General features: G+C 47.5%; 1 protein-coding gene across 1 annotated transcript in view; it reads left to right on the forward strand.

Moving 5' to 3' along the window:
• Nucleotides 1-1,451: 1,451 nt before the first annotated feature.
• DLGAP5 (DLG associated protein 5) overlaps nucleotides 1,452-26,964 on the forward strand; it is a 46,657-nt gene continuing 21,144 nt past the window's right edge. The window contains exons 1-12 of the mRNA XM_038756580.1: nucleotides 1,452-1,533; nucleotides 3,192-3,427; nucleotides 7,327-7,517; nucleotides 8,792-8,854; nucleotides 10,569-10,668; nucleotides 12,255-12,377; nucleotides 13,488-13,564; nucleotides 15,107-15,381; nucleotides 16,295-16,410; nucleotides 19,623-19,758; nucleotides 22,288-22,373; nucleotides 25,077-25,237. Of these exons, the coding sequence (XP_038612508.1) occupies nucleotides 3,193-3,427; nucleotides 7,327-7,517; nucleotides 8,792-8,854; nucleotides 10,569-10,668; nucleotides 12,255-12,377; nucleotides 13,488-13,564; nucleotides 15,107-15,381; nucleotides 16,295-16,410; nucleotides 19,623-19,758; nucleotides 22,288-22,373; nucleotides 25,077-25,237 (1,563 nt within the window). The 5' untranslated portion in view covers nucleotides 1,452-1,533; nucleotide 3,192. The remainder of the gene's footprint in view (nucleotides 1,534-3,191; nucleotides 3,428-7,326; nucleotides 7,518-8,791; nucleotides 8,855-10,568; nucleotides 10,669-12,254; nucleotides 12,378-13,487; nucleotides 13,565-15,106; nucleotides 15,382-16,294; nucleotides 16,411-19,622; nucleotides 19,759-22,287; nucleotides 22,374-25,076; nucleotides 25,238-26,964) is intronic.

Below are 26,964 nucleotides of genomic sequence, written 5' to 3' on the forward strand. Positions count from 1 at the left end.
CGGTCCCGACCCAACAGCGGGCTCACGGTCTAGAAGAGGGAGACCGACGACAAAACAAAACATGGAGACAGGCGTCAAAGTTGTCAGAACAAGTAGAATTAAAGCTAAATGCACCTCATTAACCAAATAAGTAGAATAGTAAAGAGCTACAAGTAAAATAGAGTAATAAATCTGTACATCAGAATAGATGTACAGAATAGAAGTCATCAGATAGAAGTAAAGGTAGATGCACATCATTAACAAAATAAATAGAACAGTAAATATGTGCAAGCACTTAGAACAGTGCTTTTCACGAACATGTTAACAAAATAGAATAAATATGTACCAGTAAAATAAACCAATAGAGTAATAAATATGTACAAACATATATACATAGATACAGGTATGCATATATACACAAAAATAAGCAGAGCCCCTCAGTTCTTAAAATGCCTTCTCACCCAAGGATTGGGACACAGTGACAAAAAGAATGAGCAACAGAGTAAGAGTCCTCCTGGGAAGACTAATAATAATAATAATGATGATAATTGCTAAGCGCTTACTACTACTACTAATAATAATGATGGTATTTGTTAAGCGCTTACCCCGTGCCAAGCACTGTTCTAAGCGCTGAGGTAGACACAAAGTGATCAGGTTTCAAGGCCCTACTGAGAACTCACCTCCTCCGGGAGGCCTTCCCAGACTGAGCCCCCTTTTTTCTCTCCCCCTCTTCCCCCTCTCCATCCCCCCGCCTTACCTCCATCCCTTCCCCACAGCACCTGTATATATGTTTGGACGTATTTATTACTCTATTTATTCTACTTGTCCCTATTTATTCTATTTATTTTATTCTGTTAATATGTTTTGTTTTGTTCTCTGTCTCCCCTTTCTCGACTGTGAGCCCCCTGTTGGGTAGGGACCGTCTCTCTATGCTGCCAACTTGTACTTCCCAAGCGCTTACTACGGTGCTCTGCACACAGTAAGCGCTCAATACGATTGAGTGAATGAATGAAAGGTTGGCCCCCGTGGGTCTCCTGACCAATGGGATCCCGCGTGCCCCCCCCCGCCTTCAGGCCACGCCCCCTCCCCGCCTCGGGACCAATGGGATCCCTCGATCTCCCTCCCCTCGAGACGGAGGGCTCGCGCAGGCCACGCCCCCTAGCCGCCTCCTGACCAATGGAATCCCGCACCGCCCCCCCTTTCTAGCAACGCCCCTCTACGTCTCAGGGCCAATGGGATCCCTCGACGCCCCTTCCCAGGCCACGCCCCCTCCCCCGCCCCTCGAGAGGGAGGGCTCGGGACGGCCACGCCCCCTCCGCCTTCGGACCAATGGGATCCCGCGGCGTCCCGCTTGGCGTCGAGCGCCCCGCGCCGATTGGCTAGGCGGGGAGCGGGAGCCGGCCAATCAGAGCTCGGCGGCGGGAAGTTTGAATTCCGGCACCGGCCAATAAACGGGCGGCGGTGGCGGCGGCTGCGCGCGCGGCTGGGGATTTTTCCCCCCCTTTTTTTTGTGGTTTTTCATTTGGGGAGGGGGCGCGCCCGGGGGCTCTGCAGGTACGGAGGGGGAGGGGTGGGGTGGGATGGGATGGGGGGAGGGGTGGGGTGGGGTGGGATGGGATGGGGGGAATGGGGGGTCCTGGGGGGGTGAGGTGTCCTGGGGACGGGGATGGATGGGGGGAATAGAGGGGTCTTGGGAGGGGAGAGTTGGGGAGCCCCTGGGGAGGAAGCCTTGGGGGGTTGGAGGAAGAGGGGTTGGGGGGGGAGAGGAAACGGGTCATCCCTGGGGAGGGGTTTGGAGAGAGGGGGGCCTCTGGGGAGGGAAGGGTTTGGAGAGAGGGGGGTCTCTGGGGAGGGAGGGTTTTGGGGGTTCTCTGTGGGGAGGGGTTTGAAGAGAGGGGGATTGTTGGGGGGGTCTCTATGAGGAGGGAGGGGTTTGGAGAGAAGGGGGGCCTCTAAGGAGGGAAGGGTTTGGAGAGAGGGGGATTGTTGGGGGGGGTCCCTATGACGAGGGAGGGGTTTGGAGGGGGGTCCCTGGGGAGGGAGGGGTTTGGAGGGAGGGGGTCTCTGGGGAGGGAAGGGTTGAGAGAGAGGGGGGTCTCTGGGGAGGGAAGGTTTAGAGAGAGGGGGGTCTCTGGGGAGGGAAGGGTTTGGAGGGGGGTCTCTGGGGAGGGAAGGGTTTGGAGAGGGGGGGGTCTCTGGGGAGGGAGGGGTTTGGGGGGTTCTCTGTGGGGAGGGGTTTGGAGGGGGGTCTCTAGGGAGGGAGGGGTTTGGAGAGGGGGGGCCTCTGAGGTGGGAAGGGTTGGGGGGGCCTCTGCGGTGGGAAGGGTTTGGAACGGGGGGGGCCTCTGGGGAGGGAAGGGTTTGGAGAGGTGGGGTCTCTGGGGAGGGAAACGTTTGGAGAGAGGTGGGTCTCTGGGGAGGGAGGGGTTTGGAGAGGGGGGGTCTCTGGGGAGGGAGGGGTTTGGAGAGAGGGGGCGTCTCTGGGGAGGGAAGGGTCTGGAGAGAGGGGGTCTCTGGGGACGGAAGGGGCTGGCGAGAGGGGGTCTCTGGGGAGGGAAGGGTCTGGCGAGGGGGGTCTCTGGGGAGGGAAGGGTCTGGAGAGGGGGGTCTCTGGGGAGGGAAGGGTTTGGAGAGGTGGGGTCTCTGGGGAGGGAAGGGTTTGGAGAGTGGGGGTCTCTGGGGAGGGAAGGGTCTGGAGAGGTGGGGTCTCTGGGGAGGGAAGGGTCTGGAGAGAGGGGGGCCTCTGGGGAGGGAAGGGTTTGGAAAGGGGGTCTCTGGGGAGGAAGGGGCTTGGGGGGGTCTCTGGGGGGGAAGGGTCTGGAGAGAGGGGGTCTCTGGGGAGGGAAGGGTCTGGAGAGAGGGGGTCTCTGGGGAGGGAAGGGTCTGGAGAGAGGGGGTCTCTGGGGAGGGAAGGGTCTGGAGAGAGGGGGTCTCTGGGAAGGGAAGGGTATGGAGAGAGGGGGTCTCTGGGGAGGGAGGGGTTTGGAGAGAGGGGGTTCTCTGGGGAGGAAGGGGTTTGGGGGTTCTCTGGGGAGGGAGGGGTTTGGAGAGAGGGGGCTCCCTGAGGAGGAGGGAGGAAGGGATTCGGAGGGAGGGGTCCCTGAGGAGGGGATGGGGAGGGAGGGAGAAATGCTTCTACCCCAGCATTTAGCACGGAGTAAGTAATAGATGCCCTAAGAACTGTTATTATCACTTCAATATCTTCCCTGTAGGATGGCTTCAACCCGGTTTGCCGATCGATACCGAAAGGACACGAGCACGGAAATGATCAGAACGAAAGCTGCCCGTCGGAAATCAATGTCTCAGAAGGAGAACAGACACAAGGAATTTGAAAGAAGTAGACAGTTTAGCTTAAAAGACGCCAATATCCCCATCTCGGAAGGGAGGGCCCTCTCTCCGCTGGATGAGACGAATGAGTCCATCTTACCGGGGAAGGGCGTTAAGTCGAGTGAGTAGAAATTGTTGTCGAATGGCAGTTCTCTTAATAATAATCATCATGATGATGGCATTTATTAAGCGCTTACTATGCGCAAAGCACCGTTTTAAGCGCTGGGGAGGTTACAAGGTGATCAGGTTGTCCCACCGGGGGGCTCACAGTCTTCACCCCCATTTTCCAGATGAGGGAACTGAGGCCCAGAGAAGTGAAGTGGCTCGCCCAAAGTCACCCAGCTGACAATTGGCGGAGCTGGGATTTGAACCCACGACCTCTGACTCCCAAGCCCGGGCTCTTTTCCACAGAGCCACGCTGCTTCTCTCTTGAGAGTCTCAGGATGTTTGATCTAAAAGAGTGATCGTCCCCTAGCAGAAAATGCTTTCAAGAAAACGCTTTCAAGAAAAAGAGAATTAGGAGAGGCTGTTTTCAGGGTCTTGCTTTTAAATAAAGCAAATTTATTGCTTTAAACTTGCCAAGGATGTTGAGGCCACCGGGTGTATATTTAATAATTGAGAAGCAGCATGGCGTAGCGGATAGCGCACGGGCCCGAAAGTCCAAGGGTCGTGGGTTCTAATCCCGGGTCCGCCACGAGAAGCAGCTTGGCTCAGTGGAAAGAGCAAGGGCTTGGGAGTCAGAGGTCATGGGTTCAAATTCCGGCTCTGCCACTTGTCAGCTGTATGACTTTACTTCTCTGTGCCTCAGTTCCCTCATCTGGAAAATGGGGATTAAGACTGAGCCCCATGAGGGACAACCTGATCACCTTATAACCTCCCTGGCACTTAGAACAGTGCTTTGCACATAGTAAGCGCTTAACAAATGCCATCGTTATTATTATTGTCTGTTGTGTCACCTTGCGCGAGTCACTTCACTTCTCTGGGCCTCAGTTACCTCATCTGGAAAATGGGGATTAAGACTGAGCCTCACAAGGGACAACCTGATCACCTTATAGCCTCCCTAGCACTTAGAACAGTGCTTGGCACATAGTAAGCGCTTAACAAATACCATCATTATCATTATTGTCTGTTGTATCACCTTGCGCGAGTCACTTCACTTCTCAGGGCCTCAGTTACCTCATCTGTAAAATGGGGATTAAGACTGTGAGCCCCCTGTGGGACAACCTGATCACCTTGTAGCCTCCCCGGCGCTTAGAACAGTGCTTTGCACATAGTAAGCGCTTAACAAAAGCCATCAGTATTATTATTATTATTGCCTGTTGTGTCACCTTGCGCGAGTCACTTCACTTCTCTGTGCCTCAGTTCCGTCATCTGAAAAATGGGGATTGAGACTGTGAACCCCATGTGGGACAGGAACTGAGTCCAAACTGATTTGCTTGTAACCACCCCGGCGCTTAGTACAGTGCCCGGCACATAATAACCGCTTAACAAATACCATTATTCCCATGATTATTACAGCTGCAAAAACACGAAGCATCACTCTGCATTTCCCTAGAGTTAGGATGTAGCACCCCAAATCATGTATGTATCTACCCTTTTGTAGGGTCGCTAGGTGACATCTCTCATAAGAAAATGTCATCAACTACAGTAAAATTTAACCTTTTTATTTTCCTTATATTTGGGTATCAGTTTTGGGGATGGGTCGAGTGGAACGAGAGGGATTGGGAGGGAAGAGATAGGCCAAAACTGACCATGGGGCAAATCAGCAAGAGGAATACCTGACTTTTTATCGAGTTAAGTGTAGGAAAATTTCTCCTGGAGGGCGGGAAAGAAAAAAAACCCCCACAAAACACGGGCACATTTTTTATAAAGTCCAAACGTTTCCAGTATCGCGACTCAAACTGGGCAGGGAACGCGTCTCCCAAGCGCTTAGTACAGTGCTTTGCACACAGTAAGCGCTCGATAAATACGAATGAATGAAAATACACGTTCATTCTATTGCCAACAGCGTAGTTCTGTGTTTCTCCTTTTTTTTTTAAAGCACTTTTCTGGTAGTGGCAGAATCGGGCTGGATTTGTAAGTCGGCTAGTCTTTTTTGATAGTGAAAAGATTTTGACTTGTTAGACTGTGAGCCCGTTGTCGGGTAGGGACCGTCTCTGTTGCCGACTTGGACTTTCCGAGCGCTTAGTCCAGTGCTCTGCACGCAGTAAGCGCTCAAGAAATACGATTGAATGGATGACGGTGAAAAGACACTTAAAAACCCTAACACAACAATTTTTGGAGTTTAACCCTAGCTGAAAAAACGCGGTGGGGGTAGAAATCGGGTTAAATGGGGGTGAAACTGGAAAAATCCCTCTCCTATTCCTCCGTGTCTTAGGGATCATCTAGGATAAGGAAGTTGAAGCTAGGGTGAAGGTTTAATTTAGGCATGCCTCTTGCTTTGAGGTGGGCTACCCGGTGGTTATTTGGGAAGCCATAGCTAGCCCTCCCGTTCAATCGGTGTATTTACTGAGCGCTTGCTGTGGCACTGCGCTAAGCGCTTGGGAGAGGACAATGGAACAAGAAACGGACACATTCCCTCCTCACAAGGAGCTTACATTTTAGACGTAAAGAGTTGAATAATAATAATAATGATGGCATTTATTAAGCGCTTACTATGTGCAAAGCACTGTTCTAAGCGCTGAAACAAGAAACAAGAAGCCCTGGCAGAGAAGGTCTCAAAGGCTCCAACAGAGAGAATCTTGTTTTATTCATATTCCTCTTCTTCTCTTATAATCACCAAATAAGTCCATTTTTCCCCCGCCCACCAATCTCTTTTCAGTATTTTTTCCAAAGTGGGCAAACCCTCTTGGTAATAAGATGGCAAATACAACAGCTGCACTAGATTTCCGCTCTTTTCTAACAACTTAAGAGGCCTTTTTGTTTCATTCATTCAAACGTATTTATTGAGCGCTTACTGTGTGCAGAGCACTGGACTAAGCGCTTGGGAAGTCCAAGTTGGAAACATATAGAGACGGTCCTTACCGAACAACGGGCTCACAATCTAGAAGGGGGAGACGGACAACAAACCCTCTTGATAATAAGATGGCAAATAAAACAGCTGCGCTAGATTTCCGCTCTTTTCTAACAATTTAAGGGGCCTTTTTGTTTCATTCAGTCGTATTTATTGAGCGCTTACTGTGTGCAGAGCACTGGACTAAGCGCTTGGGAAGTCCAAGTTGGAAACATATAGAGACGGTCCTTACCGAACAACGGGCTCACAGTCTAGAAGGGGGAGACGGACAACAAACCGTCTTGATAATAAGATGGCAAATACAACAGCTGCGCTAGATTTCCGCTCTTTTCTAACAATTTAAGAGGCCTTTTTGTTTAATTCATTCAGTCGTATTGAGCGCTTACTGTGTGCAGAGCACTGGACTAAACGCTTGGGAAGTCCAAGCTGGAAACATGTAGCGACGGTCCCTACCCAACAACAGGCTCACAGTCTAGAAGGGGGAGACAGACAACAAAACAAAACATGTGAACAAATGTCAAGTTTCCTAAGAGAGCTCTAGTTTCTGGTTCTCTTCGCATCAAGTTCTCCCTGGGTTTATTTATTTTATTTGTACATATTTATTCTGTGTATTTTATTTTGTTAATATGTTTTGTTTTATCGTCTGTCTCCCCCTTTTAGACTGTGAGCCCGCTGTTGGGTAGGGACCGCCTCTAGATGTTGCCAACCTGGACTTCCCAAGCGCTTAGTCCAGGGCTCTGCACACAGTAAGCGCTCAATAAATACGATTGAATGAATGAATGAATGGGTTTCAAATATTTCAAGATCTCGCTTGCATTCAAATGTTTCAAGACTGGTGATGCCTTGGGTAGGGACCGTCTCTAGATGTTGCCAACTTGTACTTCCCAAACGCTTAGTCCAGTGCTCTGCACACAGTAAGCGCTCAATAAATACGATTGAATGAATGAATGCCCCTCTTATTTTTATTTTTTATTTTTTCCCTTTATCGCTTCCTCCGGCGACATCAGAAGAGTCCGTGGATCAGCGGAAAGAACTGCTCCGGCGGTACAAGGAAGAGAAGCAACTGCAGAAGCTCAAAGAGCAGCGGGAGAAGGCGAAACGGGATGTCTTTAAAGTGGGGCGTTTCAGGCCCGGGGCCCCGGCTTTCCTCGCGTCCATCCCCCTGAAGAGCACAGGGAAAACTGAGCCCAAGAAGCCGGTAAATGATCAACTTTGACCGAATGGGAACGGCTCCGGTGCTCTGCGCTGCGACAGGAGAAGCAGCGGGGCCTAATAATAAGAAATAATTACGGTATTAAGCGCTTACTATGTGCCAGGCACTGTCCATTCATTCAGTCGCATTTATTGAGCACTTACGGTTGCAGAGCACTGTACTAAGCGCTTGGGAAGTACACGTTGGCAACATATAGAGACGGTCCCTACCCAACAGTGGGATCACAGTCTAGAAGAGACACTGTTCGGACACTGTTCTCAAGTAATCGGGTTGGAGACAGTCCCTGTCCCACGTGGGGCTCCCACTCTGCATTAATTCATTCAGTCGGATTTATTGAGCGCTTACGGTGTGCAGAGCACTGTACTAAGCGCTTGGGAAGTACACGTTGGCAACATGCAGAGACGGCCCCTACCCAACAGTGGGATCACAGTCTAGAAGAGACACTGTTCGGACACTGTTCTCAAGTAATCGGGTTGGAAACAGTCCCTGTCCCACGTCATCATCAATCGTATTTATTGAGCGCTTACTATGTGCAGAGCACTGTACTAAGCGCTTGGGAAGTACAAATTGGCAACATATAGAGACAGTCCCTACCCAACAGTGGGCTCACAGGCTAAAAGGGGGAGACAGAGAACAAAACCAAACATAATAACAAAATAAAATAAATAGAATAGATATGTACAAGTAAAATAAATAAATAAATAGGACTCACACTCTGCATTCATTCATTCAATCGGATTTATTGAGCGCTTACGGTGTGCAGAGCACTGGACTAAGCGCTTGGGAAGTACACGTTGGCAACATACAGAGACGGCCCCTACCCAACAGTGGGATCACAGTCTAGAAGACACTGTTTGGACACTGTTCTCAAGTAATCGGGTTGGAGACAGTCCCTGTCCCACATGGGGCTCACACTCTGCATTCATTCATTCAATCGGATTTATTGAGCGCTTACGGTGTGCAGAGCACTGTACTAAGCACTTGGGAAATAATAATAATGGCATTTGTTAAGCGCTTACTATGTGCAAAGCACTGTTCTAAGCGTTGGGGGGGGATACAAGGTGATCAGGTTGTCCCACGTGGGGCTCACAGTCTTCATCCCCATTTGACAGATGAGGGAACTGAGGCCCAGTGAAGCGACGGGCCCAAAGTCACCCAGCTGACGAGCGGCGGAGCCGGGATTTGAACCCATGACCTCGGACTCCAAAGCTCGGGCTCTTTCCGTGCTGCTTTTTCAATCCCTTTTGGTGTCTTTGCAGGTGGCTCCTACTTCAGTGAGGCTGACCAGATCCAAGACGAAGGACCAAGCGGAACAGAATAAGGTATCTCTTCTATACGAGAAACCGCGAGGCCTAGCGGAAAGGCCGTGACGCGGGGATTCAGAAAGACGTGGGTTCGAGTCCCGCCTCTGCCGCCTGTCGGCTGTGTGACCTGGGGCAAGTCGCTTCACTTCTCTGGGCCTCGGTTACCTCACCTGTAAAAGTGGAGGTGAAAACCGTGAACGCCATAAGGGACAGGAACTGGGACCAATATATATACATATATACCTGTATATATGTTTGTACATATTTATTACTCTATTTATTTATTTTACTTGTACATATCTATTCTATTTAATTTTGTTAGTATGTTTGGTTTTGTTCTCCGTCTCCCCCTTTTAGACTGTGAGCCCACTGTTGGGTAGGGGCCGTCTCTAGATGTTGCCAACTTGGACTTCCCAAGCGCTTAGTCCAGTGCTCTGCACACAGTAAGCACTCAATAAATACGATTGATTGATTGATTAACCAAGCTGATTATCCAACTTGTACTTCCCAAGCACTTAGTACAGTTCTCTGCACACAGTGAGCACTCAATAAATGCGATTGAATGAATGAATGAATCTCAGCGTGGCTCAGTGGAAAGAGCCCGGGCTTTGGAGTCGAAAGTCATGGGTTCAAATCCCGGCTCCACCACTTGTCAGATATGTGACTTTGGACAAGTCACTTCACTTCTCTGGGCCTCAGTAACCTCAGCTGTAAAATGGGGATTAAGACTGTGAGCCCTCCGTGGGACAACCTGATCACCTTGTAACCTCCCCAGCGCTTAGAACAGTGCTTTGCACCTAGTAAGCACTTAATAAATGCCATCATTATTATTATGAGAAGCAGCACGGCTCAGTGGAAAGAGCCCGGGCTTTGGAGTCAGAGGTCATGGGTTCGAATCCCGGCTCCGCCACTTGTCAGCTGGGTGACTTTGGGCAAGTCACTTCACTTCACTCTGCCTCGGTGACCTCCTCTGTAAAATGGGGATGAAGACTGTAAGCCCCCAGTGGGACAACCTGATCACCTTGTAACCTCCCCAGCTCTTAAAACAGTGCTTGGCACATAGTAAGTGCTTAATAAATGCCATCATTATTATTTTTATTTTTATATTTATCTGTCATTTGTATCAACGGCCGTCTTCCCCAGTCTAGGCTGTAAACTCATTTTGGGCAGGGAATCAATCAATCGTATTTATTGAGCGCTGACTGTGTGCAGAGCACTGTACTGAGCGCTTGGGAAGTCCAAGTTGGCAACATATAGAGACGGTCCCTACCCAACAGTGGGCTCACAGTCTAGAACGGAAAGCTGTTACCTCACCTGGAAAATGGGGATTAAGAATGTGAGTCCCAGGTGGGGCAGAGTCTGTGTCCAACCTGATTAATTTTGTATCTACCCCAGTGCCTAGAAAGATGCTTGGTGCATCGTAAGCGCTTAAGAAGTACCGTAATTATTATTATTATTAATAATATTGTTGTATTATTATATTATATTAATATTATAGTATTATTATTAGAATAATTACAGTACTGTTATTATAATATATTATTATATTATTGTTATAGTATTATATTGTTATTATATTATAATATATGATATTATTATATTAACTATAATAATAATAATAATAACCTAGGTCCTTCCGGCTCCCAGGCCAATGCTCTCCCCACTAAGCCACACTGCTTTTCGTGTCCATGTGGATGGACAATTCTCTCACCGCCTAACCTTCTCTTGATAGATTTATGTTGATCCTGTCAGAAAAGCGCCCGGTGCAAGCGTAGTCCAAGCTATTCCAAGGCCAACATCCGAGAACAGAGTCGTCGGCAAAGCGAGACCCGGTAAGGCAAGACTTTCATTCAGTCATCATCATCGTCAATCGTATTTATTGAGCGCTTACTATGTGCAGAGCACTGGACTAAGCGCTTGGGAAGTCCAAGTCGGCAACACCTAGAGACAGTCCCTACCCAACAGTGGGCTCACAGTCTAAAAGTTTGTTGAGCGCTTACTGTGTGCAGAGCACTGTACTAAGCGCTTGGGGGAGGACAAGTCAACAATTGACAGACATATTGACTATTCTGTTTATTTTATTTTGTTCATATGTTTTGTTTTGTTCTCTGTCTCCCCCTTCTAGACTGTGAGCCCGCTGTTGGGTAGGGACCGTCTCTAGATGCTGCCAACTTGGACTTCCCAAGCCCTTAGTATAGTGCTCTGCGCACAGTAAGCGCTCAATAAATACGATTGAACGAATGAGTGATTGAATGAACAGACCTATTTACTATCCTATTTTATTTTGTTAATATGTTTTGTTGTCTGTCTCCCCCTTCTAGACTGTGAGCCCGCTGTTGGGTAGGGACCGTCTCTATATGTTGCCGACTTGGACTTTCCAAGCTCTTAGTACAGTGCTCTGCACACAGGAAGTGCTCAATAAATACAATTGAGTGAATGAATGAACAGACATATTTACTATTCTATTTATTTTATTTAATATGTTTTGTTTTGTCATCTGTCTCCCCCTTCTAGACTGTGAGCCCACTGTTGGGTAGGGACCATCTCTATATGTTGCCGACTGGTACTTCCCAAGCGCTTAGTACCATGCTCGGCACACAGTAAGCACTCAATAAATACGATTGAATGAATGAACAGACATATTTACTATTCTATTTATTTTATTTTGTTAATATGTTTTGTTTTGTCATCTGTCTCCCCCTTCTAGACTGTGAGCCTGCTGGTGGGTAGGGACCGTTTCTAGATGTTGCCAACTTGTACTTCCCAAGCGCTTAGTACAGTGCTGTGCACACAGGAAGCGCTCAATATATACGATTGTATGAATGAATGAATGAATGGATGGATGAATGAACAGACACAGTCCCTGCCCACAACGAGCTTACAGTCTAGAGGAGGGGGAGACGGACACGAATAGAAAGTAAGGACGGATGTGGACGTAAGCAGTGTGGGGCTGGGAGGAGGGATGAAGAAAGGGAGCCAGTCAATCAATCGTATTTATTGAGCGCTTACTGTGTGCAGAGCACTGTACTAAGCGCTTGGGAAGTACAAGTTGGCAACATATAGAGACAGTCCCTACCCAACAGTGGGCTCACAGTCTAGACAGTCTAGTCGGGACAACGCAAAAGGGAGTGGGAGGAGAGGGGGGGCTTAGGGCAAGCGCTTAGTACAGTGCTCTGCACACAGTAAGCGCTCATTAAATACGATTGAATGAATGAATGAAGGCGTCCTGGAGGAGATGGGCCTTCCGTAAGGCTTTGAATGGGGGTAGAGGCTTTGAATGGGGGTAGAGGAATCATCTGTCGGAATTGAGGAGAGAGGATTTGAGAGGTAGGACGTGAGTCTGGAGTTTCCACCTGTTTAAACGGCTGAAGAGATTTATTTCTGCGCTAATTCTTGAAATGCAACTTCCTCTCGACAGCGGCTGCAAAAGAAATCCCCGCAGCGGCCAACGGAAGACTGACCAGGTCAGCCACGGCCGCCTCGAAACAGATCTCCAAAGCAGCCGGCCTGGCTCCTCCGAGGAAAATCAACACCGCCACTGGTGAGTGGACAGGACTAAAATCATCATCATCATCATCATCAATCATATTTATTGAGTGCTTACTGTGTGCAGAGCACTGGACTAAGCGCTTGGGAAGTCCAAGTTGGCAACATCTAGAGACGGTCCCTACCCAACAGCGGGCTCACAGTCTAAAAGGGGGAGACGGAGAACGAAACCAAACATACTAACAAGATAAAATAAATAGAATAGATATGTACAAGTAAAATAAATAGAGTAATAAATCTGTACAAACATATATACAGGTGCTGTGGGGAAGGGAAGGAGGTAAGATGGGGGATATAGGAAGTCCCTGGGTAGAAGAGGAGGTCTTCAAAGAAATAAAACATCATCATCATCAATCGTATTTATTGAGCGCTTACTGCGTGCAGAGCACTGTACAAAACATCATTGCTATTAGATGGTCAGCTTCTCATGATAATAATGATAGTAATGATGGTATTTACTAAGCGCTTACTATGGGCCAAGCACTGGGGTTATTAGGTGGTCCCAGGTGGGGTTCACAGTCTTCATCCCCATTTTCCAGATGAGGGAACCGAGGCCCAGAGAAGTCACAAAGTCACCCAGCTGACAAGGGGAGGCGCCGGGATCCGAACCCACGACCTCTGACTCCCAAGCCCGGGCTCTTTCCACTGAGCCACGCTGCTTCTCTGAGCGGGCGTCTACCCACTGTAGCGTATCCTCCCAAGCGTTTAATACAGTGTTAGCCCTCAGAAGAGTGCTCCGCACACAGTGAGCGCTCAATAAATACGATCAAACGAATGCTGTGTACACAGTAAGTGCTGGAGTACCTTTGATTTAATGCTAAATACTTTCGAGGAGGTCTCCGCAGAAAAATATCTCTCATTTGTCCCGTTCCCCGCCTCCTCCATCGCACGGTCCTTTTTTCATCATTCACTTATTCTCCTTTCTATAAGATATTTGGGTTTGTAGTCCAGTGCTCTGCACACAGTAAGCGCTCAATAAATACGATTGATTGATTGTGGGGTTTTTTTGGATGATGGGGGGGGGCGTTGGTACAAGTAGCGTCCGTTGGGAATCGCAAAAATGAGGCGGTATTTGTAATGACTTGGAATTTCTTCCATCCTTCAGATAATCAGCCGCAAAGGAGGGCAACTGGAAGAGAGGGGCCCCTGAAACAAATCGAAGTCAAAGCTGACACGGTAGAGGTAAAACGTAGCATTTCTAAGTACTTTTTAAAATACGGGTATGTGGGGAGGGTGGATTTCAAAACCAAAAGGTTCGTTATTTTAGGCGGTTGAAATTCAGAGCTACTTTCATGCTACAAACTGAAAAAAAAATCGCTTTTATATTTCCCGGAATAGTCAATATTTTTTTTTGTTAAATATAATAAAGCTTCAGGACTTTTATGTTATCTACAAGTTGGCAGGGCGGCTTAATGGAAAAGCGCACTAACCTGCTCCGAAAGCTGTCGACTGTGTGACCTTGGGCAAGTCACTTCACTGGGCCTCAGTTACCTCGTCTGTAAAATGGGGAGTAAGATTGTGAGCTCCATGTGAGACAGGGATTGTGTCCAACTCTATTCGCATGTCTCTACCCCAGTGCTCAGTACAGTGCCTGGCATATAGTAAGTGTTTAACAAGTGCCACAATTATTATTATTATTATTATTATTATTATTATTGTTATTATGTCACTGTCACTTCACTGGGCCTCAGTTCCCTCATCTGTAAAATGGGGAGTAAGATTGTGAGCTCCATGTGAGACAGGGATTGTGTCCAACCCAATTCGCATGTCCCTACCCCAGCGCTCAATACAGTTCTGGCACATAGTAAGTGTTTAACAAGTGCCACAATTATTATTATTATTATTATTATTATGTCACTGTCACTTCACTGGGCCTCAGTTACCTCATCTGTAAAATGGGGAGTAAGATTGTGAGCTCCATGTGAGACAGGGATTGTGTCCAACTCGATTTGCATGTCTCTACCCCAGCGCTCAATACAGTGCCTGGCACATAGTAAGTGTTTAACAAGTGCCACAATTTTATTATTATTATTATTACTATTATTATTATTATTATGTGCCAAGCACTGCACTAAGTGCTAGGATAGACACATGATGACCAGTCTTTGGCTGTGTGACTTTGGGCAAGTCACTTAACTTCTCTGTGCCTCGGTTACCTCATCTGTAAAATGGGGATGAAGACTGTGAGCCCCACGTGGGACAACCTGATCACCTTGTAACCCCCCAGCTCTTGGCACATAGTAAGCGCTTAACAAATACCATCACTATTATTATTATTAATCCCCATTTTACCCACGAGGTAACTGAGGCCCAGAGAAATGGAGCGACCCTGCCTAAGGTTGCGCAGCTGAAAAGCGGCAGGGGCGGGATTAGAACCCAAGCCTGGGCTCGATCCACTAATCAATCAATCAGTCGTATTTATTGAGCGCTTACTGTATGCAGAGCACTGTACTAAGCGCTTGGGAAGTACAAGTTGGCAACATATAGAGACGGTCCATACCCAACGGCGGGCTCGCGGTCTAGAAGGGGGAAATGCTGCTTCTCCTCCCCTCTTTCCCCTCCATCCTGGTTGTCCGTAACCATAAAGATAATTTGTACTTCCCAAGCGCTTAGTCCAGTGCTCTGCACATAGTAAGCGCTCAATAAATACGATTGATGATGATGATGATGATGATAAAGATTGCGGAGGAGGGACTCCGTGTCTTCTGCTCCTTCTTCTTCTAGCCCCAAGAATGCAGAGCCGTGTCCGCGGACCCCCCTGAAGACCCCACCGCGACCTCCCAAAACCCAGCGGCCCGAGAACTTGATCTCGAGAAGAACGATGAACCCGAGAGGAGCGGCCCCCCGAAAGACAGAGAGAGGATTTCTTTCGCGCCGAAAGATTTCAGGTTTTGGCCCATAGACGGTCTCAAAATCTACAGCATCACACCCAAAACCGCGCTGGGCCCCGATGCCCGGGGTCAAAAAGCCTTCGCCTGGAGTCCTTTGAAGACAGATGAGTAAGAACCTTCCTCCTAGTCGCTCCGCTTCCTGGAAAAATTAATCCTTCGGAGGAGGAGGAGGGCAAAAATCTCGGTCGTCTTCGTTCATTCAGTCATATTTATTCAGCGCTCACCGAGTCCGAGCTGCCGCTGAAAGGTCCATCTAAATTGAAATCCCCAAGAGAATTCAAAAGAAGGGACGTTGGAAGTGGTAGCGGAGTTGGGAGAGTGGTAGACCGAAGATCTAAAGGTCCCTGGTTCGATCCCAAGCGCTTAGTCCAGTGCTCTGCACACAGTAAGCGCTCAATAAATACGATTGATCATCATCAATCGTATTTATTGAGCGCTTACTGTGTGCAGAGCACTGGACTAAGCGCTTGGGAAGTCCAAGTTGGCAACATATAGAGACGGTCCCTACCCAACAGTGGGCTCACAGGCTAAAAGGGGGAGACAGAGAACAAAACCAATCATACTGACAAAATAAAATAAATAGAATAGATATGTACAAGTAAAATAAATAAATACATAAATAGAGTAATAAATATGTACAGACATCTATACAGGTGCTGTGGGGAAGGGAAGGAGGTAAGATGGGGGGGATGGAGAGGGGGACGAGGGGGAGAGGAAGGAAGGGGCTCAGTCTGGGATTGATCCCGGGTTTTGGCAGGACGCTCTTTTCCTCTAGACTGTAAGCTCGTTGAGGGCAGGGAATGTCCGCTTTTTGTTCTTCTGTACTCTCCCAAGCGCTTAGTACAGTGCTCTGCACACGGTAGCCACTCAATAAATACGATTGACTGAATGAAGTGGGGCTCAAATCCATCTGTGGGAATGTTTTGGGTTTTTTTTTTTTAATTGAAGTTCTGTCAGGTGAGGTTACAAGCTTTTTATCTTGTTTTTTTTGTTTTGTTTTTCCTTTTCCTTTTTCCCCCAGCGGTAAAACCGAAGAAACCATGGCACAAACGTGTGAAGCCCCAAGCAGTGACCCCGCTCCACCCAATGGAGACGAACTCCCCAGTCCTTCGGGTTCACCGGCAACTGTGGACGGAGGTTTGGCACCAGATTTTACATTTAATTTAAAATGTATATATGTATATATGTTTGTACATATTTATTACTCTATTTTACTTGTACATATCTATTCTATTTATTTTATTTTGTTAGTATGTTTGGTTTCGTTCTCTGTCTCCCCCTTTTAGACTGTGAGCCCACTGTTGGGTAGGGACTGTCTCTAGATGTTGCCAATTTGGACTTCCCGAGCGCTTAGTACAGTGCTCTGCACATAGTAAGCGCTCAATAAGTACGATTGATTGATTGATTGATTTAATTTACTCTCCCCCACTTCAAAGTCCTTTTTGAAGGCCCGTCTCCTCCAAGAGGCCTTCCCAGACTGAGCCCCATTTTTCCTCCTCTCCCCCTCCCTTCTAGCCCCAAAGCACTGACGTCCTGTTGTGTCATTTTATTTATTTGTATCGACGTCCGTCTCCCCAACTCTAGACCGTGAGCTCATGGTGGGCAGGGGATGTCACTATTTATTGTTGTATTATTGTATTGTTGTATTATGTTGTATTGTTGAGAAGCAGTGTGGCTCAGTGGAAAAGAGCCCGGGGCTTTGGAGTCAGAGGTCATGGGTTCAAATCCTGGCTCCGCCACTTGTCAGCTGTGTGACTTTGGGCAAGTCACTTCACTTCTCTGTGCCTCATTCCCTCATCTGTAAAATGGGGATGAAGACTGTGAGCCCCACATGGGGCAACCTGATCACCTTGTATCCCCCCCAGTGCTTAGAACAGTGCTTTGCGCATAGTAAGCGCTTAATGCCATTATTACTATTATTATTATTATTATTATACTTTCCCGAGCGCTTAGGACAGTGCTCTGCACGCAGCGCTCAGTAAATAAGATTGAATGAATGAATTTGGCTTAGGCTGAACAAATGCAATTTACTAGAGATCTGTTTGGAGCAGTGATTTCCAGAGAGAAATTTTGTGTGCGTATGTTTGTGTTTAATGGTATTTGTTAATCGCTTACTATGTAATCAATCAATTTCGTGTGCGTATGTTTGTGTTAATAGTATTTGTTAATCGCTTACTATGTAATCAATCAATCGTATTTATTGAGCGCTTACTGTGTGCAGAGCACTGTACTAAGCACTTGGGAAGTACAAGTTGGCAACAACTTGTAAGCTCGTTATGTAAGCTCGTTATGGGCAGGAAACATGGCTGATATATAATTTTTTTAATGGTATTTGTTAAACACTTTGTGCCAGGCACTGTAATAATAATAATAATGGCATTTATTAAGCGCTTACTATGTGCAAAGCACTGTTCTAAGCGCTGGGGAGCTTACAAGGTGATCACGTTGTCCCACGGGGGGCTCACAGTCTTCATCCCCATTGTACAGATGAAGTAACTGAGGCACAGAGAAGTTGAGCGACTTGCCTACAGTCACACAGCTGACAATTTAGTACACCCAGGTGTACTAAAAAATAATAATAATAATAATAATAATGGCATTTATTAAGCCCTTACTATGTGCAAAGCACTGTTCTAAGCACTGAAGAGGTTCCAAGGTGATCAGGTTGTCCCACGGGGGGCTCCCAGTCTTCATCCCCATTTTACAGATGAGGTAACTGAGGCCCAAACTTGCCCAAAGTCACACAGCTGACAATTGGCGGAGTCGGGATTTGAACCCGTGACCTCTGACTCCAAAGCCCGGGCTCTTTCCACTGAGCCACGCTGCTTCTATACGTTGCCGACTTGGACTTCCCAAGCGCTCAATCAATATGATTGCGCGAACGAACGAAAATCGATGGGGAAGTGAAGTGAGGAGGAAACGGCCCTAAAAACGGAGAGAAGCAATGTGTCCTTTGGCTAATAAGAAAAAGCTTCCCTGGCTGCCTCCACTTGAGAGATTTAGATGGGAAGTTTGTCCTCAATCAATCAATCAATCAATCAATCGTATTTATTGAGCGCTAACTGTGTGCAGAGCACCAGACTAAGCACTTGGGAAGTCCAAGTTGGCAACATATAGAGACAGTCCCTACCCAACAGTGGGCTCACAGTCTAAAAATAATAATAATAATGGCATTTATTAAGCGCTTGGTATTTGCAAAGCCCAATAAATACGATCGAGCGAATGCTGTGTACACAGTAAGTGCCGGAGTACCTTTGATTTAATGCTAAATAGTTTTGAGGAGGTCTCTGCAGAAAAATGGGCTCACAGTGTAAAAGAAGACTTCAAGCATTCAAGACTTCAAGAGTTTTGTGGGCAGGGAATGTGTCCTTTCTACTGTCCTCTCCCAAGCGTTTAGGACAGGGTGTACACAGTAAGTGCCGGAGTACCTTTGATTTAATGCTAAATAGTTTTGAGGAGGTCTCTGCAGAAAAATGGGCTCAGAGTCTAAAAGAAGACTTCAAGCATTCAAGACTTCAAGCGTTTTGTGGGCAGGGAATGTTTCCTTTCTACTGTCCTCTCCCAAACGTTTAGGACAGGGTGTGCACAGTAAGTGCCGGAGTACCTTTGATTTAATGCTAAATACTTTTGAGGAGGTCTCTGCAGAAAAATGGGCTCACAGTGTAAAAGAAGACTTCAAGCATTCAAGACTTGAAGCGTTTTGTGGGCAGGGAATGTTTCCTTTCTACTGTCCTCTCCCAAGCGTTTAGGACAGGGTGTACGCAGTAAGTGCCAGAGTACCTTTGATTTAATGCTAAATACTTTTGAGGAGGTCTCTGCAGAAAAATGGGCTCACAGTGTAAAAGAAGACTTCAAGCATTCAAGACTTGAAGCGTTTTGTGGGCAGGGAATGTGTCCTTTCTACTGTCCTCTCCCAAGCGTTTAGGACAGGGTGTGCACAGTAAGTGCCGGAGTACCTTTGATTTAATGCTAAATACTTTTGAGGAGGTCTCTGCAGTAAAATGGGCTCAGAGTCTAAAAGAAGACTTCAAGCATTCAAGACTTCAAGCGTTTTGTGGGCAGGGAATGTGTCCTTTCTACTGTCCTCTCCCAAGCGTTTAGGACAGGGTGTGCACAGTAAGTGCCGGAGTACCTTTGATTTAATGCTGAATACTTTTGAGGAGGTCTCTGCAGAAAAATGGGCTCAGAGTCTAAAAGAAGACTTCAAGCATTCAAGACTTGAAGCGTTTTGTGGGCAGGGAACGTTTCCTTTCTACTGTCCTCTCCCAAGCGTTTAGGACAGGGCTCCGCGCAGAGGAAGCGCTCCATAAATCCGCCCGGCGGGTCCGTTTTCCGTGCCCCATTTGCAGAACGTGGCTTGAAGACAAACGAAGATACGACTGGGAATTTCCATCGCTCTCCCATCCGTTCAGCTCCTCGGCAGCCTGACTCGAGGCCGGCAGCCCCGGCAACGGAACCACCACAACACGACGTGCCATATTTCAGGTTCGTTCTTCCCCGACCGGAGCCGACATCTTTTAAATTTTGAATTTAAACCCTTTCTTACCAGAATGGAAGGTGAACCCGAACTGAAACCAGCCCTTTGGGCCCCTGAGCCCCGGCTCTTCCCCTCTGGACTAGTTGTGGTTTTGAGCTCCTGCTGTGTAGGACCCTGTGCTAAGCGCTGGAGAACGTGGCCCGCAAGTTAGCGACGGATTTCCCTACCCACGGAGAGTTTCCGGTGTTTGATGGAGAAAGACACGGACCGTTTTTCTTTTTGAGAATTGTTGAGCTTGGGAGAGTCGTGCTTTGAAAGTAGAGATTTACAGTGAATTTGTGTTGTGGTTGTGGGGTTTTTTGTGTGGATGTGTGCGTAGGAAAGGGTGGGATGAGGGGGAAGTGTTGGCTTTTACTAAGCACTGGCTATGTGCAAGACAATGTATTAAGCGCTGAGATTAACCAAGCTAATCAGGCTAATAATAATAATTGTGGTACTTAATTCAGTCATATTTACTGAGCGCTTACTGTGTGCAGAGCACTGGACTAGGCACTTGGGAAGTACAATTCAGCAACAAATAGAAACGATGCTAAACGCTGAAGAAAGTAGCCCACAAATTAGCGATGGATTTCCCTACCCACAGAGAGTTTCCGGTGTTTAATGGAGAAAGACACGGACCGTTTTTCTTTTTGAGAATTGTTGAGCTTGGGAGAGTCGTGCTTTGAAAGTAGAGATTTACAGTGAATTTGTGTTGTGGTTGTGGGTTTTTTTGTGTGTTTGTGTGCATAGGAAAGGGTGGGATGAGGGGGAAGTGTTGGCTTTTATTAAGCACTGGCTATGTGCAAGACAATGTATTAAGCGCTGAGATTAACCAAGCTAATCAGGCTAATAATAATAATTGTGGTACTTAATTCAGTCATATTTACTGAGCGCTTACTGTGTGCAGAGCACTGGACTAAGCGCTTGGGAAGTGCAATTCAGCAACAAATAGAAACGATGCTAAGCGCTGAAAAAAGTAGCCCGCAAATTAGCGACGGATTTCCCTACCCACGGAGAGTTTCCAGTGTTTAATGGAGAAAGACACGGACCGTTTTTCTTTTTGAGAATTGTTGAGTTTGGGAGAGTCGTGCTTTGAAAGTAGAGATTTACAGTGAATTTGTGTTGTGGTTGTGGGTTTTTTTTGTGTGGATGTGTGCGTAGGAAAGGGTGGGATGAGGGGGAAGTGTTGGCTTTTATTAAGCACTGGCTATGTGCAAGACAATGTATTAAGCGCTGAGATTAACCAAGCTAATCAGGCTAATAATAATAATTGTGGTACTTAATTCAGTCATATTTACTGAGCGCTTACTGTGTGCAGAGCACTGGACTAAGCGCTTGGGAAGTGCAATTCAGCAACAAATAGAAACGATGCTAAGCGCTGAAAAAAGTAGCCCGCAAATTAGCGACGGATTTCCCTACCCACGGAGAGTTTCCAGTGTTTAATGGAGAAAGACACGGACCGTTTTTCTTTTTGAGAATTGTTGAGTTTGGGAGAGTCGTGCTTTGAAAGTAGAGATTTACAGTGAATTTGTGTTGTGGTTGTGGGTTTTTTTGTGTGTTTGTGTGGATGTGTGCGTAGGAAAGGGTGGGATGAGGGGGAAGTGTTGGCTTTTATTAAGCACTGGCTATGTGCAAGACAATGTATTAAGCGCTGAGATTAACCAAGCTAATCAGGCTAATAATAATAATTGTGGTTTTTCATTCAGTTGTATTTATTGAGCGCTTACTGTGTGCAGAGCACTGGACTAAGCGCTTGGAAAGAACAATTTAGCAACAAATAGAAACGATGCTAAGCACTGAAGAAAGTAGCCCGCAAATTAGCGATGGATTTCCCTACCCACGGACAGTTTCCAGTGTTTAATGGTAAAAGACACGGACTGTTTTTCTTTTTGATAATTGTTTTTTTTTTTAAATGGCATTTATTAAGCGCTTACTATGTGCAAAGCCCTGTTCTAAGCACTGGGGAGGTTGTCCCACGGGGGGCTCCCAGTCTCAATCCCCATTTTCCAGATGAGGGAACTGAGGCCCAGAGAAGTGAAGTGACTTGCCCAAAGTCACCCAGCCGACAGTTGGCAGAGCCGGGATTTGAACCCATGACCTCCGACTCCAAAACCCGGGTTCAAATTCCGGCTCTGCCAGTTGTCGGCTGGGTGACTTTGGGCAAGTCACTTCACTTCTCTGGGCCTCAGTGACCTCATCTGTAAAATGGGGATGAAGACTGTGAGCCCCCCGTGGGACAACCTGGTCACCTTGTAACCGCCCCAGCGCTTAGAACGGTGCTTTGCACATAGTAAGCGCTTAATAAATGCCATTATTATTATTATTATTATAAGATAAGAGGCAGAGCCGGTGAAGAGCCCTCGGCTTAACCGTAACCCAGAAGATGTTTAAACGGTTCTCTGGACGGGCCTCCTCCTTTCCACGTTTTTCATAAGTGGGGATTGTCGTCTGACCGCCGGGAAAAACCCAAGCGTTCTCCTTTTTCCCCTTGATTTCAGACGGATTCTCCGCTCCAAGACGGAGAAATTAACCGCACAGTGTCACGAGTGGGAAAAGAAACTGGAACTGGACATTCCGGAAGATGGTACGAGAATAACCGTCGCGTCCTCCGTGGTGTCTGAGATTTCTTTCCAGCCGAAGAGGCGATCGCTGGGTTTATCCCGGCGAACGACAACCGTATGGGAATCGCGGGCCGAGACAGAGGCGGCCCGTTGGCCCAAATTGGGATTGATGTTCCTAACCCGGGCTCTTCGTCCCTGGAATTTGGGGCGGATTTAGGTTTTAAGAAAAGTCTCTGCAGGAAGTAAATGCCGCTCCTTGATCCGGGAAAGAAGGGAAGAGGTGTGAAATTTAGCGGTAGAAACTCAGATTGAATGGAGGCTCACCTGTCCCTCCTCCTTCTTCCCCTCCCCACAGCACCTGTATATATGTATATATGTTTGTACGGATTTATTACTCTATTTTATTTGTACATCATCATCATCAATTGTATTTATTGAGCGCTTACTGTGTCCAGAGCACTGGACTAAGTGCTTGGGAAGTCCAAGTTGGCAACATAGAGAGACAGTCCCTACCCAACAGTGGGCTCACAGTCTAAAAGGGGGAGACAGAGAACAAAACCAAACATACTAACAAAATAAAATAAATAGAATAAATATGTACAAGTAAAATAAATAAATAAATAATTGAATTATTGAGTGGAGAGGCTCACCTGTCCCTCCTCCTCCTTCCCCTCCCCACAGCACCTGTGTATATGTATATATGTTTGTACGGATTTATTACTCTATTTTATTTGTACATATTCTAATTATTTTATTTTGTGAATATGTTTTGTTGTCTGTCTCCCCCTTCTAGACTGTGAGCCCGCTGTTGGGTAGGGACCGTCTCCAAACTGTACTTCCCAAGCGCTTAGTACAGTGCTCTGCACACAGTAAGCGCTCAATAAATAATAATAATAATAATAATGATGGCATTTGTTAAGCGCTTACTGTGTGCAGAGCACTGTACTAAGCGCTTGTGGGGGGGATACAAGGTGATCAAGTTGTCCCACTTGGGGCTCACGGTCTTAATCCCCATTTCCCAGATGAGGGAACTGAGGCTCAGAGAAGTTAAGTGACTCGCCCAAGGTCACACAGTAGACATGTGGTGGAGCCGGGATTCGAACCCGTGACCTCTGACTCCAAAGCCCGGGCTCTTTCCACTGAGCCATGCTGCGATTGAATGAATGAATACGTTGCCAACTTGGACTTCCCAAGCACTTAGTCCAGTGCTCTGCACACAGTAAGCGCTCAATAAATGTGATTGAATGAATGAATGTTTAGTTTTGTTGTCCGTCTCCCCCTTCTAGACTGTGAACCCGTTGTTTGGGAGGGACCGTCTCTATCTGTTGCCGACTCGTACTTCCCAAGCGCTTAGTCCAGTGCTCTGCACACAGAAAGCACTCAATAAATACGATTGAATGAGTGAATTTGAAGGACTTGTGGAAAGAGCCCGGGCTTGGGGGTCAGAGTTCATGGGTTCAAATCCCAGCTCTGCCCCTTGTCAGCTGTGTGACTTTGGGCAAGTCACTTCACTTCTCTGGGCCTCAGTTCCCTCATCTGGAAAATGGGGGTGAAGACTGTGAGCCCCCCCACGGGACAACCTGATCACCTTGTATCCTCCACAGTGCTTTGCACATAGTAAGCGCTTAATAAATGCCATTATTATTATTATGGGGGTGAAGACTGTGAGCCCACCGTGGGACAACCTGATCACCTCGTATCCTCCCCAGCGCTTAGGACAGTGCTTGGCACATAGTAAGCGCTTAACAAATGCCATCATTATTATTATTATTATTATTACAGTCGAACAATAAGCAGACACATTCCCTGCCCATGACGAGCTAACAGTCTAGAGGGGGAGACAGGCATTAGTAGAAATAAATTACAGGTCAATCAATCCATGGTATTTATTGAGCACTTGCTATGTGCAGAGCACTGTATTAAGCGCTTAGGGAGAGTACCACAAAATAAGCAGCTACGTTCCCTGCCCATTTATTCATTCAATCGTATTTATTGAGCGCTTATTATGTGCAGAACACTGTATTAAGCGCTCAGGGAGAGTACAACAAAATAAGCAGCTACATTCGCTGCCCAATTTATTCATTCGATCGTACTTATTGAGCGCTTACTGTGTGCAGAGCACTGTATTAAGCGCTCAGGGAATGTGCAGCAAAATAAGCTATATTCCCTGCCCATTTATTCATTCAATCATACTTATTGAGCGCTTACTGTGTGCCAGGGCACTGTATTAAGCACTCAGGGAGCGTGCACCAAAATAAGCAGCTACGTTCCCTGCCCATTTATTCATTCAATCGTACTTATTGAGCGCTTACTGTGTGCAGGGCACTGTATTAAGCACTCAGGCAGTGTGCAGCAAAATAAGCAGCTACGTTCCCTGCCCATTTATTCATTCAATCGTACTTATTGAGTGCTTACTGTGTGCAGGGCACTGTATTAAGCGCTCAGGGAGCGTGCAGCAAAATAAGCAGCTACGTTCCCTGCCCATTTATTCATTCAGTCGTACTTACTGAGCGCTTACTGTGTGCAGAGCACTGGACTGAGCGCTTGGGAGAGGATGGTACAACAACAAACGGACACATTCCCTGCCCACAATGAGTTTACAGTCTAGACGCCCTTCTGGCTCCAGGCCCGGGCTCTATCCACTGGACCACGCTGCCTCTCTAAGGTTTTATTCTTTTTCATGCCGTCCCGGGAATATTAATCTTAAAAAGTCCCTTTTACACTAGCCAAAGACCTCATCCGTACGACGGTCGGCCAAACGAGGCTCCTGATGACGGAGCGGTTCAAACAGTTCGAGGGCCTGGTGGACGACTGTGATTTTCAACGTGGTCAGAGGGAAACCACCTGCACGGACCTGGACGGATTTTGGGATATGGTTAGTTTTCAGGTGAGTTATTCCCGGTCCGCCGTTCGCGCTCCGAAATAGCCCGTAATTCCCCGGGGAATTATCCAAAACAGGATGGATTGGAGCATGCCTCCGGTTTGCCCGCTTCGGATCAAACCGCAGGGTCGTCGACGGCAGGGAACGTGGCTACTGACGCCGTACTCTCCCCGGCACTTAGTATGGTGCTCCACACGCAGTAAGCGCCCAATAAATAGCGTCGATCGAGAGCTAAATGGGTTTAATTAACCGCCCGGCTCTCGAAGCGGCTAGCTGATTCGGGCTCGGTGTAAGTCGATTGCTCGTAATAACGGTCTTCGTGAAGCGCTCACTATGTGCCGAGCGATACGAGAGAGAAAAGACTTAGTACGGTGCTCCACACGCAGTAAGCGCTCAATAAATAGCGTCGATCGAGAGCTAAATGGGTTTAATTAACCGCCCGGCTCTCGAAGCGGCTAGCTGATTCGGGTTTCGGTGCAAGTCGATGGCTCGTAATGACGGTCTTCGTGAAGCGCTCACTATGTGCCGAGCGATAGGAGAGAGAAAAGACTTAGTACGGTGCTCCACACGCAGTAAGCGCTCAATAAATAGCATCGATCGAGAGCTAAATGGGTTTAATTAACCGCCCGGGTCTCGAAGCGGCTAGCGGATTCGGGCCCGGTGTAAGTCAATCGCTCGCAATGACTTTCTTTGTGAAGCGCTCACTATGTGCCAAGCGATACGAGAGAGAAAAGACTTAGTACAGTGCTCCACATGCAGTAAGCGCTCAATAAATAGCGTCGATCAAGAGCTAAATGGGTTTAATTAACTGCCCGGCTCTCGAAGCAGCTAGCTGATTTGGGCTCGGTGTAAGTCGATCGCTCACAATGACGGTCTTTGTGAAGCGCTCACTATGTGCCGAGCGATAGGAGAGAGAAAAGGCTTAGTACGGTGCTCCACATGCAGTAAGCGCCCAATAAATAGCGTCAATCGAGAGCTAAATGGGTTTAATTAACCACCCGGCTCTCGAATCGGCTAGCGGATTCGGGCCCGGTGTAAGTCGATCGCTCGCAATGACTTTCTTTGTGAAGCGCTCACTATGTGCCGAGCGATAGGAGAGAGAAAAGACTTAGTACGGTGCTCCACACGCAGTAAGCACTCAATAAATAGCGTCGATCGAGAGCTAAATGGGTTTAATTAACCGCCCGGCTCTCGAAGCGGCTAGCTGATTCGGGCTCAGTGTAAGTCGATGGCTCGTAATGACGGTCTTCGTGAAGCGCTCACTATGTGCCGAGCGATAGGAGAGAGAAAAGACTTAGTACGGTGCTCCACACGCAGTAAGCGCTCAATAAATAGCGTCGATCGAGAGCTAAACGGGTTTAATTAACCGCCCGGGTCTCGAAGCGGCTAGCTGATTCGGGTTTCGGTGCAAGTCGATGGCTCGTAATGACGGTCTCCGTGAAGCGCTCACTATGTGCCGAGCGATAGGAGAGAGAAAAGACTTAGTACGGTGCTCCACACGCAGTAAGCGCTCAATAAATAGCGTCGATCGAGAGCTAAACGGGTTTAATTAACCGCCCGGGTCTCGAAGCGGCTAGCTGATTCGGGTTTCGGTGCAAGTCGATGGCTCGTAATGACGGTCTCCGTGAAGCGCTCACTATGTGCCGAGCAGTAGGAGAGAGAAAAGACTTAGTACGGTGCTCCACAAGCAGTAAGCGCTCAATAAATAGCATCGATCGAGAGCTCAATGGGTT

Source organism: Tachyglossus aculeatus, chromosome 14 (genome assembly GCF_015852505.1).
Source record: "Tachyglossus aculeatus isolate mTacAcu1 chromosome 14, mTacAcu1.pri, whole genome shotgun sequence".
NCBI lineage: Eukaryota > Metazoa > Chordata > Mammalia > Monotremata > Tachyglossidae > Tachyglossus > Tachyglossus aculeatus.